An 18,234-nucleotide genomic window follows, 5' to 3' on the forward strand; every position below is an offset into this window, starting at 1 on the left:
ACACAATATGTTTTATTTTAATATTGTGTAAAATTAGAAAATAATTGTTATTGTAAAATAAATGTTGTAAAATATTGTAGAGAACATATGACAATTGACTTATTTGTTATTATTATAAACAATATAATTCAATTAAATAATAAACAACACATTTATTCAGGCTTTTGATTATTTATGGCTTCGTGTATTTTTTATTATGTGTATGGGAATATACAGCAGAGTGAGAGGCACCTGTGCAGTAGAAGGAGTCCGCGTGTTTTCTGCAGCTGATCTGAACGTCCTTGAAGCTATATCGACAGAAGTTCACATCTCCGTGCATCACATAAGACGCTTTGCTTATAATCTCTCTGAATGTCAGCTCTTGTCAAAGAGTGCGGCTAACTTTTACAGCGTGCAACAACATGTGCCTGATGAAACAACACGGCGACTGCATCACAGACATTAGTGTGTATATTTACCGGCATCATTCACGTCTGATTAGGATTTCACTGCAGTGCACTCACACTGCTTGAACCCCACATTCAAAACAATATTTATTTTCTTTACTTTTCACCCTTTTCTGATTAATATTTCTGAGAACCCCACAGAACAAGATCACATTTCACCAAAACAAAACAAATGCAAATCTCTACATTTAATAAAGAAATTAAAGCCACCTTCATTCACTCATTCATTGCAATTAATCTAATTTGCCCCCAAATTAATTGTCTTTATGTCTTTATTTATTTTTGTTTAGTTTATGCCAATTAAGCTAATTTCATCCAAAAATATAATTCATTTATTTATGACAGTTAGGCTTATTTCCCCAAAAATATTTATTTATTTACTTACATTCATGCCAATTATGCTAATTCACATAAATTATATTTATGTATTTATTGCAATTAAGCTAATTTCCCCCAGAGTAGTTCTTCCTGTGTTTCCTTTTATGGTCTTTTTCCTGGTCTTGTTTAGTGTGATTACTTTATGATTACACACACCTGTGTTCCCCTGATTGCCCAGTGTTTATGAGACCCAGTCTGATCAGTCTGGGTTTGTCTACTTGTTGATGTCTTGTGTTTCTTGTTATGGCTTTACCCCTGTGATTCAAGTATTAAAGATTGTGAACATTTCTCAGCATTTCCATTGTTGTTCCCACAGCGAATTGTGACACTTGTTACTGCATCTAAACCAACAACATGTTTATTAGATCCTGTACTCACTAAATTACTAAAAGAGTTGTTACCTGTAGCCGAAGAACCACTTCTCAATATTAACTTGTCATTATCTTTTGCGTCAGATCAAGGCTGCATCTCATTTCTAGTCTTACTTGATCTTAGTGCTGCGTTCGACACCTTAGATCATGACATACTCCTAGATAGATTACAAAACTATACAGGTATTCAAGGGCAGGCTTTAACATGGTTTCGATCCTACCTGTCTGATCGCTACAACTTTGCTTATTTAAATGTAGAGTCATTTTGTGTGGGGTGGTGATGGCGCAGTGGATAAGATGCATGCCATTGGTCGGGTTCGATCTGGGTTCGAATCCACTGGTTGACACCAGTGTGTCCCTGAGCAAGACACTTAACCTCTAGTTGCTCCAGAGGCGTGCGACCTCTGACATATATAGCAATTGTAAGTTGCTTTGGATAAAAGCGTCAGCTAAATGAATAAATGTAATGTAATAAATGTCATCTCATTTATCACCAGTAAAATATGAAGTGCCACTAGGGTCCGTCATAGGTCCCCTGCTATTTTCAATATACATGTTGGCCTTTGGTAATATTGTTAGAAAATTTGGGATTAGTTTCCACTGTTACGCTGATGATACTCAGCTATATATCTCAACGAGACCAGACGAAACTTCTCAATTAAGCTAACAGAATATGTTAAAAATTTAAAAGATTGGATGACCAATAATTTTCTCCAATTAAATTCGGATAAGACAGAGATATTAATAATTGGACCAAAAAACACTACACAGAATCTTGTAGATTATAATTTGCAACTAGACGGATGTACTGTTACTTCCTCTACAGTCAGAAATCTGAGTGTCATATTAGACAGCAAATTGTCTTTTGAAAATCGTATTTCCCATGTTACAAAAACTGCTTTCTTCCATCTTAGAAACATTGCCAAGCTACGAAACATGTTATCTGTTTCTGATGCAGAAAAGCTAGTTCATGCATTCATGACCTCTAGACTGGATTATTGTAATGCACTTCTAGGTGGTTGTCCTGCTTCGTCAATAAACAAGCTACAGGTAGTCCAAAATGCAGCAGCTAGAGTCCTTACCAGGTCAAGAAAATATGATCATATTACCCTAATTTTACAGTCTCTGCACTGGCTACCTATTAAGTTCTGTATAAGTAACAAAATATTATTACTTACCTACAAAGTCCTTAATGGTTTAGCTCCTGCGTACTTAACTAGCCTTATACCACGTTACAATCCATCACGCACCCTAAGGTCACAAAACAGTGGACTTTTGGTAGTTCCTAGCATAACAGAGTCCACTAAAGGAGGTGGTTTTTTTGCATTTTGCTCCCAAACTCTGGAATAACCTTCGTGATAATGTTTGGGGGTGCAGACAAACTGTCTCTGTTCAAATCTAGATTAAAAGACACATCTCTTTGGCCAAGCATTCAAATAATAAATCTCATAATCTTGGACTACAGTTATATCTGATCAAATGTGCATTATTATTCCTTGGCTTGGGTTGAACAAATCATTTTTGCTTGCTTGGAACAGCAGGTACGCAAATTATGATGCCAACCCCTGGGAGGACCTCAGATGATGCCAACCCTGAAACGACATACCAACTACCAAATTTTGCTACAAGTTTGATTGCAACATGTAATAATTGCTGTTAACAGTGATCATTGTCAGTTTGACTATGTCTTTAATAGATTTTTCCATACATTTCTGCCATATGTACATTAACTGACAGTCACCACTGATAAGCAACTACTAAATATTAAGTTAAAGCTGCTTTGCAACGATTTGTATTGGGAAAAGTGCTACACAAAAAAACTTGAATCAAATATATCATGGTATTTACATGACATGATATGCAAAATACATTTATGATGCATCCTGTAAACCCCCCCCCAACAATGTTTTATTTTAATATTGCGCAAAATTGGAAAATAATTGTTATAGTAAAATAAATGTTGTAAAATATTGTAGAGAACATATGACAATTGACTTATTTGTTATTATTATAAACAATATAATTCAATTAAATAAAAAACAACACATTTATTCAGGCTTTTGATTATTTATGGCTTCGTGTATTTTTTATTATGTGTATGGGAATATACAGCAGAGTGAGAGGCACCTGTGCAGTAGAGGAGTCCGCGTGTTTTCTGCAGCTGATCTGAACGTCCTTGAAGCTATATCGACAGAAGTTCACATCTCCGTGCATCACATAAGACGCTTTGCTTATAATCTCTCTGAATGTCAGCTCTTGTCAAAGAGTGCGGCTAACTTTTACAGCGTGCAACAACATGTGCCTGATGAAACAACACGGCGACTGCATCACAGACATTAGTGTGTATATTTACCGGCATCATTCACGTCTGATTAGGATTTCACTGCAGTGCACTCACACTGCTTGAACCCCACATTCAAAACAATATTTATTTTCTTTACTTTTCACCCTTTTCTGATTAATGTTTCTGAGAACCTCACAGAACAAGATCACATTTCACCAAAACAAAAATATCTACATTTAATAAAGAAATTAAAGCCACCTTCATTCACTCATTCATTGCAAATAAGCTCATTTGCCCCAAAGTTTTCATTACCTTATGCATTCGTTAATGGCAATTAAGCGAATTTCCCCAAAAATGGTTATTTACTTTCATGCTAATTAATCTAATTCCAATAAAATCTTATTTATTTATCATGGAAATTAAGATAATTTACTCAAAAACAAAAAACATTTACAGTTTTTATTTATCCATCCATCAATAAATGTAGTTTTTGTGACTCTTAATAATAACATATTGACTCTAATTAGATTCTTAGACTAAATATGCATATGTTTTACTGTATTAAAATGTTTACATTACTGTAACACATTGAAGGCATAATAAATTAATTTCAGTAAATTAATATAATATTTGTAATTTCAGTATTACATATTTAAATAATATAAATTATTATATTAATAGCAAAGCGATTGTTAGAATTTTTGGGCATTACGTTAATGAAAATGGCAGATGATTTGCTTAAAAATTCTATTAAAATAATTAAACTGCATAAATATAAAAAATAAGTAAAATTAAAAAATCATTATAAAAACAAGGTACATTTGCCTTAATTTCTTTAAATCAATCAACCAATCAAATCATGTCTTAATGACTGGAACCTGGACCTGCTATGGCTCCTGTGAAATCATGTGCACAGCTCAGTTTACAGCAGCTTTCTGAAGACATTGTCTTGATAAACAACACACAGATCACTGAGCAAAGCAACGGGATTACCGCTCGACGATACGGATGTGAGTCTCTAACAAAACAAACAGATCCTTCTGTAAACGAGCTTTATGAAACAAAAGACATCTAACATACTTTTATATCTGTATGTAAACCAGAACAGCCACCTACTCTATTTGAGTTCAGAAAAATCGTTCTATATGATTTATGTACTTATGCATGAGTTTTAGTACAGTTAGAGAGTGAAGCAATGCAGCTGTCCTTCTTACATTACGGCTTATGGCATACAGTTGCCAATAATAGTCTATAATCAGGAAATTAGTAACTAATAGGCTCTGAAATGTAATTAGGGCCATTTATCATATTCAGAAGAGGCCCTAATGCCTGGCATGGTGGAAGGAAGCCAGAGATTTATAAATCGGTGACTCATCGAGATTAATCTTTCTGTTTGGGATTAAACACATTGATGGACATATGCTGCGAGCTGTTATGAAAACTGGCACAAAGCAACACGCCTTGCTTTAGCACTAATTAATTAATACGATTATTAACTAGATTTCCGAATATTCATTAACCAACAGAGAAACTGCAGGTCGCTTGCCAAGTGAGGACGATTTGGCGGGAAATCTCTTTGCTTTAGTACAATAGCGATAGCAGACAGTCTTTTGCTAACAAGACGTACATAATATTCAGTTCTGTAGGATGATATTTTATCATCAATATACAAGATATGTTTATGAGAATGTTCTACTGTAATAAACAAAACTGTAAGTCATGCATGAACCTCACAAAACATGTCAAGGCAAAAAATAAAATAAAAAACAACAAAAATTGCATGTAATGTTAATACATTAATGTATTACATATTTCATATTATTACACATAATTTATCTTTTTATTTGTAATGATTGTGAATAAGTGTATTCTAAAAGAATGTTTCAGTCAGTGTTGATATTGGTAACATGATGGATGGATGGATGGATGGATGGATATGGATGGATGGAGGATAGATGGGGATGGATGGAGATGGATGGAGATGGATGGAGATTGAAGGGGATGGATGGGGATGGATGGAGATGATCGATGTATGGATGGAGATGGGTAGATGGATGGATGGAGATTGAAGGGGATGGAGGGAGATGATGTATGTATGGATGGAGATGGATAGATGGATGGATGGAGATTGAAGGGGATGGATGGGGATGTATGGAGATGATGGATGGATGGAGATTGAAGGGGATGGATGGGGATGTATGGAGATGATGGATGGATGGAGATTGAAGGGGATGGATGGAGATGGATAGATGGATGGATGGAGATGGATGGATGGAGATTGAAGGGGATGGATGGAGATGATGGATGGTTGGATGGAGATGGATATATACCCTATATTGCCAATAAAATACACTATTTGCCAAAAGTATTGGGACACCCACATCTACTGAACAGGTTTGACTACTTTAGTAATTTTCATGAGTACAAATATTAAGCATATAATGATATTGTACAGATAGTATATCATTATATAATTACATTTTTAAATCTAAATAAATATATCTAATTTCTGACTCCTCAAATGGTTCCAGGTCACTCCAGGTTATTATAGACCCACATCCGTAATAAAGTAAAGGTATCAGGGGCAGTCTGGTCATGTGGATTTAGGGGGACAGAGAAGGGCCAATGGAAAAGGGGCGGCACAGCTGCCTTCTGGGATTAGCCAATCCCTGCCATCTGCTAGCAGCAGCATAATCCAGTCAATGAGAAAATCAATTGTCTAAGTAAATATCAAAGGCTTGGAATCTCATTTTGGCAAGTAATTTAAACATTAGGAGGACTTAAGTTAAAAGAGCATGTTAGTGCTGAGCAAGGGATCGGGAGGATTATTCATTACGTGCAACTTGTTGCTGAATCGCCAAAAAAGGATCAAGCTGTTATAAACTGAGAAAACAAAAAAATTAACCCAACGTAATAACTACTGCTGTAATAAATAAATAGGTTGCTACATATGTGGATGTTGTCTTTATAGAAAATATAAATAGCAATTTTCTCATTTCATTTTACATTTTTAAATAACATTATATCTTTAAATATTTTTAGATGTTAATTTAATTTCCTGAAATTCTTTAATATTTTAATAATGTCATATAATATAACTATGATATACATATAATATAAACTTTTATATAATATATAATTATATTAACCCCATCAGTTAATAGGATCTGCTGCTGAGCGGCTGTGAGACGGGATCTGTGTCGTAGTGCCAGGAGATTTTATTAAATGTGTAGATACTTCACATCAGCCGTTTACATAAGGTGACCAAACGTGCCATTTTCCCAGGACACGTCCTGGCCAGGAATTCTATGTTGCCTAAAATATCCAGGTTTTGGCTTTGGTTTCCTGTTTTCATACTTAATGAAGGTAATGATCGTTTGACCAATAACATGCAGACATTGTACGTAATCGACCAATCATGCTGTGTGTGAAGGTGGGATCTACAGAGAACGGTCAAAGAGGTGCAAATACGTGTACATTTTAGTGTTGGACTTGAAGCAGCACTGAGCAGACCGATCGGTTCGACCGATGTTCAAAAGCACAAGAAGCCGTCTGCTCTCTAGGCACGTTTGGTCACCCTAGTTTACATCTTACTTTCTAAATGTGGGAAATCAGGACCAAACCTAACCTTTGTTAATGAAATGATGAACTTACTGAACGAGTTGTGCATTTTACATATGCCACTTCGATAACAGCTTTTTTTTATATCCTATAATTTGTTATTCATACATTTTTAAGTGTGATTATTTAGCACCATTGCATTTAGGGATAAATGTATTATTATTGTTATTATTATGATTATATATTAACAATAATTTTTAAATATACTATTATTAGAAAAATATTTGTAAGTTAATACACAACTAAATAATTGTTGAATAGATCTTTATTAAAAAATCATTTTTTTTTTTGTTGGTAAAAGTCAGTTTACATGATAAATAATAAACTGATCAAAATATACAGTATTGAGCAAATTCCGAAGCAGTGTCTCAGTGCCCAAACACATCGCTCTTCAGATTTAGTGGCTGATCAGAGAACTTACAGGCCATCATACTCATGTCTGCAATGGCCAACAAACAGAGGCTCAGCCAGAATACCCCGCCTGCAGCAACACAAACAGTTAAGTTATCTGAAAAAACAATTGAACTAAATTAAGAATATATATATATATATATATTTAGAGCCCAACCGATGTGTTTTTTTTTGGTGGGGGGGGGGTACGATAATGGGGAGAAAAAATATATAGATATCCACAAATATTCTTTGTGTATATTATAGTACAGTAACAGTCAAAATTTGGACACCTTCCCGTTCATGTGTATGGCAGAATTTCATGTGAAGTTCACTTGACAGGGCACTTACAATTGAATAAGACAATGCTTGAATGCTGCTGCCTGAACTAGACCTCCTTACTGAAATGAAAGTGTTGGCTGGTGTCACTATGGATTTCCACCAAATTTGGGGGATCCCTTCAGCTTGAGGAGCCCTCTCGAACACCACCCTTCGTGCATCGGTAGCCCCCCGGGATCATTAAGACCGCAAATTTAACCACCCCTAATTCCTGAACCCCGGGGGCTATTGCCGTGGAGGTGGTCTCATTCGAAAGAGGGCATTTAGACGTACACTCGATTCAGCAGTCGAGAGGGTTCCTCGAGCTGAAGGGACTCCCCCAATTTGCCGCACCGTTACGGAGATATGGGCGTCGAAAGTTTCAATGGTTTTCCTAATTTCCATAGAAACGCTTTAAAGCATTTCATCCAGGTCACCAGTAGCAAACAAAGGAGCACATACATGCAGGCTCGTATCGGCCGATAAAATCGGCAAACCGATATATCGGTCGGGCTCTAATATGTTTGTGTGCAGATATATATATATATATATATATATATATATATACAATGGTCAACATTTGAAGTAGATCAAAAAAGTGCATCAAAGTTGTCCAAAGACAAGAACACATTTTGGTTTTGGGTTTAAGACAACTTTGATTAAAGGTTTTGATTTATGTTGACTAGTGTATATAGATTAAATAGTGTATATAGAGTAAAGACTAACATTGTTAGAAATGATTTTGATTTTTGAATAAATGCTGTTTTTTTTTCAAAAGAATCCTGAAAATGTATCACAGGTTCATAATAAAATGATTATATCAAACAATAAATGTTTAGTTTTGTATGCACACTGTACTTGGAAGAGATCAGAAGTTGATAAAGAATATTAAACAAACATATTTACAATACCTTACAAGTTCACAGCGAAACTCCTTCAGACGTGGGAAGGCCAGATCGGCGTTCAGGGTTTTTTCTTCATTGCTCCACAACCTCTCCGCTGCAGCACAGGCTCTCGGCCTTCACAAACACACAAAACCATAAAGATCTACAACAGTGCAATAACTCATTCTGCTCTGGACTGCTCTTCTAGTCATACCACAGGCGTGGGCTCAGATTGGTGGCGTCCACATATTCACCCCACATGGCAACTTCTCCACCAATCACCAACTTCTTCTGCTCATCTGTGCCTAAATCATAGAAAGAAACGGCACATATTTAAACAAGCACAACAGACGTGCGCTGAAAAAACACACCGGCACTGCACTACAAACAACATCAAGCAGTGGTTGATTCGGTGAGAAATTAATCATTACTTAAAATACCTGAAGTCATCATGAGTTCTCATTTATCGCCCGTTTGCTTTTAAGGACTGATATTTTATATTGAATATTGATATATTACACATCAAGTGCAAGCGCTGGAGAGCGTCTGAACCCAGCATAGCATGCTGCTCCACACACCGGAGAAATTCTGCGGCCGCACTGCGTAGGAGTCACGCCAGTCCTGGCCGTAGCTGATGTGGTTGATGTACCAGGGGGCAGAGAGCAGGACTCTGTGCCCGGCCTGGGTCATCCTGCTCAGTTCGGCCTGGTATTTTGCACCCTTCCAGATCTCCAGAACAGTATCCTGTGGAATCTGAGACAGCAGCAAACACTGGGTGACACTTTCCACGCATTATTGGCCTCTAGGGATTTCCCAAACAGTTCTGCTTTACTCATCTGCATTAATGCAATGCTTTGAGGCTTTTACTGGGCATATTTTGAAGGGAGGACCAGAAAAATTAAAGAAGGAAGATTTAAAAAATGTTGCAAGCTAGATTCAAACTCAAAAATGCCAAAAGAGCACCAGAGCTCAATGCGTTAACTGCTAGCCCACAGTTCTGACTTTTAAATAACTTGTATTGATTGATTTTGCTTCATATCTTCTGATAGAACCTACTTATGTCTAACGTGCCATCTGATGACAGTGTTTTACCTCACACTATAAAAAGTCGGCTCTTGATCGACACCTTCTGGTTACAAAGTGCAATGATCGCGACAACAGGGTTTCATGCTGCATTCTGAGGCATTTCGCATTTCATTCCCCACTGTATTAGTTACTTTGTTGAAGTGTTATTTTAGAATAGAGATACTATTATAGTTTTCCTTAATATTCTAAATTAGTTTCTATTTATTTATTTTTTGTTTTGTTTTTATATAGTGTAAAGTTAAAGTACTAAAACTCTAACAAAAAAAAATAATTATTATAATTATAACGCTAAATCGAAATATTTTAAAAAAGCTAATAAAAAAAAACAATCCAAACATAAATAAATATTTATGTAAATATTTATTTAAGTCATGCTTATCGATGCACGTTTGTTTGATTCTCACAGCACAACACACTTTCACACTGGACGGAACGAATATTTAAGAGAGATCAGCACTACACTGACACACAGCACTGCAGTCTCTAGTGTTTGTTAGTGTTTTGCACTTATGCTCTGACCCCTGAATGCTAAGGGCCGCACGTTGTAGTAACGGGCCCAGCTGTGAGTGGGTATCGGCAGGTCGAGGTAGAAAGGGGCCGCCAGGATGACCTTTAACCCTGCCTTAGTCACCCGGCGCATCTTGCACAGGTAGCAGCCCTGCTTCCAGACCTCCACCACGTACTTAGATCTGGGCTAGAAGAGAAGCGTCTCATTCCCGTTACAATCACACACCGCTCTTTTTGACATTTAAATGCAAGCAGTGTGACTGTGTGGTAAAGCAGACTCACTGTTTTTACTCACTCGCTCATGGTAGTCAAACACGTCCTGCCAAACAATGGAGGTTTTGTTGAGAGCGGCGGTCATGTTCATTATACTGAAGAGCATAAAGAGAGACATATAGTGGAAAACCAGAAACACTGTGTTCATGAATGTGCCAGTTCTTATGTTTATGCAGAAAAACAGTAAACATCCCCCCCCCCATTGTTATTATCAGAAGACAAAACATTTAGATTCTTCACATATTAAAACAGAATTTTGACGGTTTCAAACAGATTTTAGATACAAATAATAAAAAAAATGTAAATTATAAAAAAAAAAAATGTAAATAACTTATATTTATTAAAACAAAAAAACAAAAACAACAAACTTTATAAATTAATTTATATATATATATATATATATATATATATATATATATATATATATATATATATATATATATATATATATATATCAGTTGGAAAGTATCATGAAGGAAAAGCAGTCAAAAAAAACTATCCAATTATGCTAAAATGTGAATCATTTTTCAAAGAAATTTAAAAGAATTAGAATTTAAGAAAATGTATTAATTTTTAAAGAAATGAATCAAGGATGCATTAAAAAAGACGTAAGGGTTTTAAATACACATTTTTAAATATGAAAAGTAAATATGCATCACAGTTTCTTGAGAATCAAATCTGCATATTAGAATAATTTCTTAATGTGTCACTGAAGTCGTGAGTAATGATGCTGAAAACTGAGATTTGACATCACAGAAATAAATGACTTTTTAACATATATTCACATAGAAAACTACTTTATTTTAAATTGTAATAATATTTCACAAAATTACTGTTTTTATTGTATTTTTAATTAAATAAATGCAGCCTTTGTGAGAGTAAAAGAATTCTTTTTTTAAAAGGTACAAAAAAAATCAATAAAAATCTTACAGACCCCAAACATTTCTGTACATATGAAGTTAGCTTTTTTTAACATTTCCACTCACCTCTCCATATAGAATGATTCCAGTTTAGTAAAATCCTTCCCAAAACCCATCTTTTCCATAAACTTCCGCACATTGGGATTGGACTGCCTGTTTGAGAGAATAACACTGCTGTCTTAGAAATAAAAACACCACCATTCTTGCTAATGCAGTCGAGCTCAAATGAGGCCCTCAAAACAAGTGTCAAAAAAGCTTACCAGCAGGCAAAACTGACCTCATCCCCTCCTAAATGAACATAAGAGTCAGGAAAGACAAACTTCACCTCTTTCAAGAGGCTTTCCATGAACTTATAAGTAGTGTCTACTGTTGGATCGACAGGTCCGAATGAACCAGACGGCACACTGCCCTTGTAACAGGGAGTCAAGAGACCTGGCTGTCCTGAGAACAAGAAACAATCATCATTATTCTTTAACATTAATGGGGGTTAGGGTTTTACAGTATAAAAACCATTACATCTACAGAATGAACCCATAATGATAAGAATACCAGCGTGTCTGTGTGTGTGTGTGTGTGTGTGTGTGTACCTTTCCCCCATGACTGAGTGTGTCCAGGAGAGTCAAACTCAGGAACGACTCGAATGCCTCTCATTCTAGCATGCTCAATCACCCTCATCACGTCTGACGGTGTGTAGATGTGAGTGAACGGATGAAAAGCTCCCTAGAAGAAAAAACACAATTGTCATGTTGTTATTAAAAAGTGAAAAAAAAAATTCAAAATTAAATTAAAACTAAAAATATATATATATAAAAAAGGCTTATTTGAAAAATTAAAAAAAATACTATAACAGTATATCGATAAAAATTATAATAAAATACAAGCTGCCTTGGGTGTAACGTTTATATATATACAGCATCTTTAATGGAACTACAATTCATATAAACAACACATGCATATAACGTTAATCATTCAGAAGAATAGAAGCAAAATTGCTGTGTATAAAATAAGGAGTTAGAAATGTAGCTGTTTTTGAGGTGATTTTACAGCATCTCTACCTTATTACTGAGGTCAGGAAAAGTGCGGCTCTGATACGGGAAGGAAGGATCATCCACAATGTGCCAGTGAAAGACATTCAATTTACTGTAGGCCATTGCATCCTTTGAAAAACAATATATATATTTCAATATTTCAAGGTTTTGGGTCAGTAAGATTAAAAAAAACAAAATTTATTAATACTTTTATTTAGCAATGAGGCATTAAATTGATCAAAAGTGACAGTAAATTAAAGGGACAGTTACATTTAATCCAAATGCTTTTCTTTTCTATTAATTAAAAGAAATCTAGAAAAAAAAAACATAATGGTTTCTAGAAACATTTTTAAATATATTCAAACAGAAAACTGTTAGGTTTAAATTGTAATTATATTTCACAATGTTACTGTATTTTTAAATGCAGCCTTGGTGAGCATACAAGACTTCTTTAAAATTATTACAATTAAAAAAAAAAAAATATATATATATATATATATATATATATATATATATATATATAAATATAATTAAAACAATTCTATATATATTTATATAATTTATAATGAACAGTAAATACATACCAGAGTCTTCAGAATAGCATGGAGAGGTAAATAATGCCTTGAAGTGTCCAGTAAAAGTCCTCTGAATGCAAAACGTGGGAAGTCTACAATCTCTGTCTTGTTGATAAAATACTGCATGGAAAGATTGAGTTAATTAACAGAGTATATGAACATACTGCTGCATTATTTATCACAAGCACATGACAAAATACTTTTCACACAATACTTACAGTGCCATAATCATCCTGGTACACAAGCTGACTGAAGGACTCCAGGCCTGATTTTCAGGTTTGATAGGTTGAAAAAGACACAACTATTAGGGTTAGTGGTTTAAATTCAAGCAAAGAATAAAAGAGACAATAAGTGTGAAGTCACACCTCTCAAAGCGCCCCATACAGACACTGATCTCAGTACAGCCTGGCCCTCTGACACACTCAGTGTATCTGCAACAAAAGTACATGAGTACAACATCATTAGAAAGTCTTAGCTTATTAGATATCGAAATACAGAAATGACACATTTTAAATGACTGGATTCAAAAGGCACTGAAGAACAGGAACTACTCCCCCTGCTGGATGTGGACAGTGTACAGTAATTACACCTTATAACTTAGTGGACTTTCTCTGACATGAATGGAGCAATTAAAAGGTCAAAGGTCACCAGGGGTTACTAAGATCGCATGATCAGGAGATACTCACAGCTCTCATCTGAATCTTCGTCAGGGTAGCCGTCACATCCTCTGGTTTTTACGCTCACCGATACGACAAAGGGTGAATGCTCCGACCACATGTACTGAAGCACATTTTCTGTTCAAATAAACATTAACATATCAACACAGATTGTTTTGTAGTGCAAATTTGTTTCATTTGATTATGAAGAGATATTAAGACGGCCATAATATTTTCAAGGAAAATTTTCTTTTACTGTATTTGCCATTTTTTAAATTTTTCCTGTTGTATTTTTCTCCTGGTTGAAAAATACGTATATATAAATAATATACATTTATAAATAAATTATTTTCTCTCAAAGAAGTATTTTGTTCCCCTGAGCTCTGTGTATCACTAAAGTTTTGCATTCTCTCTCTAAATATTTGCATTCTATTGCTAAAGAATTGTGTTTCCCGACAAACTTTGGGTTCTCTCGCTAAATATTTGCGTTCTATCCCTAAAGTTTTGTGTTCTCTCACTAAACATTTGTGTTTTATAGCAAAAGTTTCGTGTTCTGTTGCTAATCATTTGCGCTCTATCGCTAAAGTTTCACGTTCTCTCGCTAAACATTTGTGTTCTATCACTAAAGTTTTGTGCTTTCTCGCTAAACATTTGCGTTATATCGCTAAAGTTTTGTGTTCTCTCGCTAAACATTTGCGTTCTATCGCTAAAGTTTTGTGTTCTCTCGCTAAACATTTGTGTTCTATCGCTAAAGTTTCGGGTTCTCTCGCTAAACATTTGCGTTCTATCGCTAAAGTTTCGGGTTCTCTCGCTAAACATTTGTGTTCTATCGCTAAAGTTTCGGGTTCTCTCGCTAAACATTTGTGTTCTATCGCTAAAGTTTCAGGTTCTCTCGCTAAACATTTGTGTTCTATCGCTAAAGTTTCGGGTTCTCTCGCTAAACATTTGCGTTCTATCGCTAAACATTTGCGTTCTATGGCTAAAGTTTCGGGTTCTCTCGCTAAACATTTGTGTTCTATCGCTAAAGTTTCGGGTTCTCTCGCTAAACATTTGTGTTCTATCGATAAAGTTTCGGGTTCTCTCGCTAAAAATTTGTGTTCTATCGCTAAACATTTGTGTTCTATCGATAAAGTTTCGGGTTCTCTCGCTAAACATTTGTGTTCTATCGATAAAGTTTCGGGTTCTCTCGCTAAACATTTGTGTTCTATCGCTAAAGTTTCGGGTTCTCTCGCTAAACATTTGGGTTCTATCGCTAAAGTTTCGGGTTCTCTCGCTAAACATTTGTGTTCTATCGCTAAAGTTTCGGGTTCTCTCGCTAAACATTTGCGTTCTATCGCTAAAGTTTCGGGTTCTCTCGCTAAACATTTGTGTTCTATCGCTAAAGTTTCGGGTTCTCTCGCTAAACATTTGTGTTCTATCGATAAAGTTTCGGGTTCTCTCGCTAAACATTTGTGTTCTATCGCTAAACATTTGTGTTCTATCGCTAAAGTTTCGGGTTCTCTCGCTAAACATTTGTGTTCTCTTGCTAAACATTTGTGCTCTATAGCTAAAGTTTTGCGTTCTCTTACTAAACATTTGTGTTCTACCGCTAAAGTTTTGTGTTCTCTCGCTAATCATTTGCGTTCTATCGCTAAAGTTTTGTGTTCTCTCGCTAAACATTTGTGTTCTATCGCTAAAGTTTCGGGTTCTCTCGCTAAACATTTGCGCTCTATCGCTAAAGTTTTGTGTTCTCTCTGTAAACATTTGCGCTCTATCACTAAAGTTTTGTGTTTTCTCGCTAAACATCTGTGTTCTATCGCTAAAGTTTCGCGTTTTCTCGCTAAACATTTGCGTTCTATCGCTAAAGTTTTGTGTTCTCTAGCTAAACATTTGTTCTATTGCTAAAGTTTCATGTTCTCTCGCTAAACATTTGCATTCTATTGCTAAAGTATTGTTCCCCCAACAAACTTCGCGTTCTCTTGCTAAACATTTGTGTTCTATTGCTACATGATTTTATTCCTACAAGAAACTTTGCATTCCATCACTGAAATGTTGCATTCTCTTGCGATACATTTGTGATATTTCTCCAAAGTATTGCGTTCCCGCTAGAAACTCTCCATTTAATAAAGTTTAAAAACACATCTATAGATTCATTTTATTTTCATCTTATAACACGAAAAAATAAATAAATGATGACTTACAAGCTAAATAAAATAAGATAAATAAAAATAAAACGTTATAGGAAATATATAAAAACTTACTGGTCTAAAAAAATGTATTGGCTTTCCATTATACTTTTAAATGAAAAAGTAAACATTTGCAAACAGTATCAGTATACTGTAACAGCTCCAATTTAATGACATTTAACGACTGTTTTGGGTGATGTTTTTAACAAACTGCATTTATTAGTAATACATATTATTTAAAAACTTTATCATTTTGTATTGTCAAACAAGTTTTACGTTGCCGTCCTGTTTACTTGTTACACAGTACACACATCCATCCTCCTACACGGAAGTATCTGTTTGACTCGTTTGACTTGCTAAAGAATTGTGTTTCCCGACAAACTTTGGGTTCTCTCGCTAAATATTTGCGTTCTATCCCTAAAGTTTTGTGTTTTCTTGCTAAACATTTGCGTTCTATCCCTAAAGTTTTGTGTTCTCTCACTAAACATTTGTGTTTTATAGCAAAAGTTTTGTGTTCTGTCGCTAATCATTTGCGCTCTATCACTAAAGTTTCACGTTCTCTCGCTAAACATTTGTGTTCTATCACTAAAGTTTTGTGCTTTCTCGCTAAACATTTGCGTTATATCGCTAATGTTTTGTGTTCTCTCGCTAAACATTTGCGTTCTATCGCTAAAGTTTTGTGTTCTCTTGCTAAACATTTGTGTTCTATCGCTAAAGTTTCGGGTTCTCTCGCTAAACATTTGCGTTCTATCGCTAAAGTTTTGGGTTCTCTCGCTAAACATTTGTGTTCTATCGCTAAAGTTTCGGGTTCTCTCGCTAAACATTTGTGTTCTATCGCTAAAGTTTCGGGTTCTCTCGCTAAACATTTGGGTTCTATCGCTAAAGTTTCGGGTTCTCTCGCTAAACATTTGTGTTCTATCGCTAAAGTTTCGGGTTCTCTCGCTAAACATTTGCGTTCTATCGCTAAAGTTTTGTGTTCTCTCGCTAAACATTTGTTCTATTGCTAAAGTTTCATGTTCTCTCGCTAAACATTTGCATTCTATTGCTAAAGTATTGTTCCCCCAACAAACTTCGCGTTCTCTTGCTAAACATTTGTGTTCTATTGCTACATGATTTTATTCCTACAAGAAACTTTGCATTCCATCACTGAAATGTTGCATTCTCTTGCGATACATTTGTGATATTTCTCCAAAGTATTGCGTTCCCGCTAGAAACTCTCCATTTAATAAAGTTTAAAAACACATCTATAGATTCATTTTATTTTCATCTTATAACACGAAAAAATAAATAAATGATGACTTACAAGCTAAATAAAATAAGATAAATAAAAATAAAACGTTATAGGAAATATATAAAAACTTACTGGTCTAAAAAAATGTATTGGCTTTCCATTATACTTTTAAATGAAAAAGTAAACATTTGCAAACAGTATCAGTATACTGTAACAGCTCCAATTTAATGACATTTAACGACTGTTTTGGGTGATGTTTTTAACAAACTGCATTTATTAGTAATACATATTATTTAAAAACTTTATCATTTTGTATTGTCAAACAAGTTTTACGTTGCCGTCCTGTTTACTTGTTACACAGTACACACATCCATCCTCCTACACGGAAGTATCTGTTTGACTCATTCTCAGGCATAACCGACCTGGTCCTGTCGTGAAGTCAGGGAATATGATGGAGAAGTATCTTTTGAAAGCGGCATCCAGGACGGAGCATCCGGTCTGCGCAGCCGAGTCCCTCCCGTAAGTGAAGGAGAAGAGCCGTGGACTCAGGGGGTCTCTGTCCGGGGACTGATGGAGCTGCTGCGGCAGCGGCCAGACCCCATCTACCTGCTGCACCCACACAGCCACCACAGCCACTATTAAACACCACCGCACCTGACGAGACTGCGTGCCCGAGCGGGACATGTTACCGGACACCTCGCTCGTGTTTCACAGCGGACGAACTGCAGATACACAGCGAGAAAACATTAAAAAGCGCTGAGACTGTCAAAACACGAGTCATGTGACAGGACAGTGTTTTTGTTCACCTGATCTGAGGAGAGCTGGCTTCTCATTGGCTCAGCTTGAGTCACACGGTCTATTTCCGGGATGGTTTTCATGTTAAATAGGCTCATCAAAGGGAAAGTAAATTAAAGAGATTAATTTACCGATTCCGATTCCTTAAACTGTGAAACGCGAAAGGATTGTGAATAGCCTAATATTGTTTTATATTTTATTTTATCGCCCAGTCCTATACGTATGCAATATATTATTATTATTATTATTATTATTATTATTATTATTATTATTATTATTGTTATTAATATTATTATTAGTGGAAAC

The 18,234-nt window shown here is 35.4% G+C and overlaps 1 protein-coding gene across 3 annotated transcripts; it reads right to left on the minus strand.

Moving 5' to 3' along the window:
- Positions 1-7,350: 7,350 nt before the first annotated feature.
- Positions 7,351-17,939, minus strand: LOC128013728 (beta-hexosaminidase subunit alpha). 3 transcript variants are annotated; one of them, XM_052596902.1, is made up of 14 exons: positions 17,556-17,935; positions 13,768-13,875; positions 13,447-13,512; positions 13,300-13,346; positions 13,091-13,201; positions 12,534-12,635; positions 12,066-12,198; positions 11,739-11,919; positions 11,545-11,631; positions 10,581-10,653; positions 9,271-9,445; positions 8,907-8,997; positions 8,720-8,827; positions 7,351-7,581 (listed from the first exon to the last, which is right to left on the minus strand). In XM_052596902.1, the coding sequence occupies exons 1-14, from the start codon at positions 17,815-17,817 to the stop codon at positions 7,518-7,520; spliced, it is 1,608 nt and encodes a 535-aa protein (XP_052452862.1). In that variant the 5' UTR covers positions 17,818-17,935; the 3' UTR covers positions 7,351-7,517. The 3 variants fall into 3 exon arrangements, with proteins under 3 accessions (XP_052452862.1, XP_052452863.1, XP_052452864.1); XM_052596903.1 differs by lacking the exons at positions 7,351-7,581; positions 8,720-8,827 and having other exon boundaries at positions 9,212-9,445; positions 17,556-17,937; XM_052596904.1 differs by lacking the exons at positions 7,351-7,581; positions 8,720-8,827; positions 8,907-8,997; positions 9,271-9,445 and adding an exon at positions 10,120-10,472 and having other exon boundaries at positions 17,556-17,939.
- Positions 17,940-18,234: the final 295 nt, after the last annotated feature.

The sequence above is a fragment of the Carassius gibelio genome, chromosome B25, assembly GCF_023724105.1.
Source record: "Carassius gibelio isolate Cgi1373 ecotype wild population from Czech Republic chromosome B25, carGib1.2-hapl.c, whole genome shotgun sequence".
Classification (NCBI taxonomy): Eukaryota; Metazoa; Chordata; class Actinopteri; order Cypriniformes; family Cyprinidae; genus Carassius; species Carassius gibelio.

Excerpts from the sequence above, each read along its gene's own strand:
- LOC128013728 (XM_052596902.1), bottom strand. The coding sequence starts at position 17,817 with ATGTCCCGCTCGGGCACGCAGTCTCGTCAGGTGCGGTGGTGTTTAATA. Across the intron at positions 10,654-11,544 it reads GAATCATTCTATATGGAGAG|TATAATGAACATGACCGCCG; the intron begins GTGAGTGGAAAT and ends TATGCTCTTCAG. Across the intron at positions 7,582-8,719 it reads TTTCGCTGTGAACTTGTAAG|GCGGGGTATTCTGGCTGAGC; the intron begins GTATTGTAAATA and ends GTGTTGCTGCAG.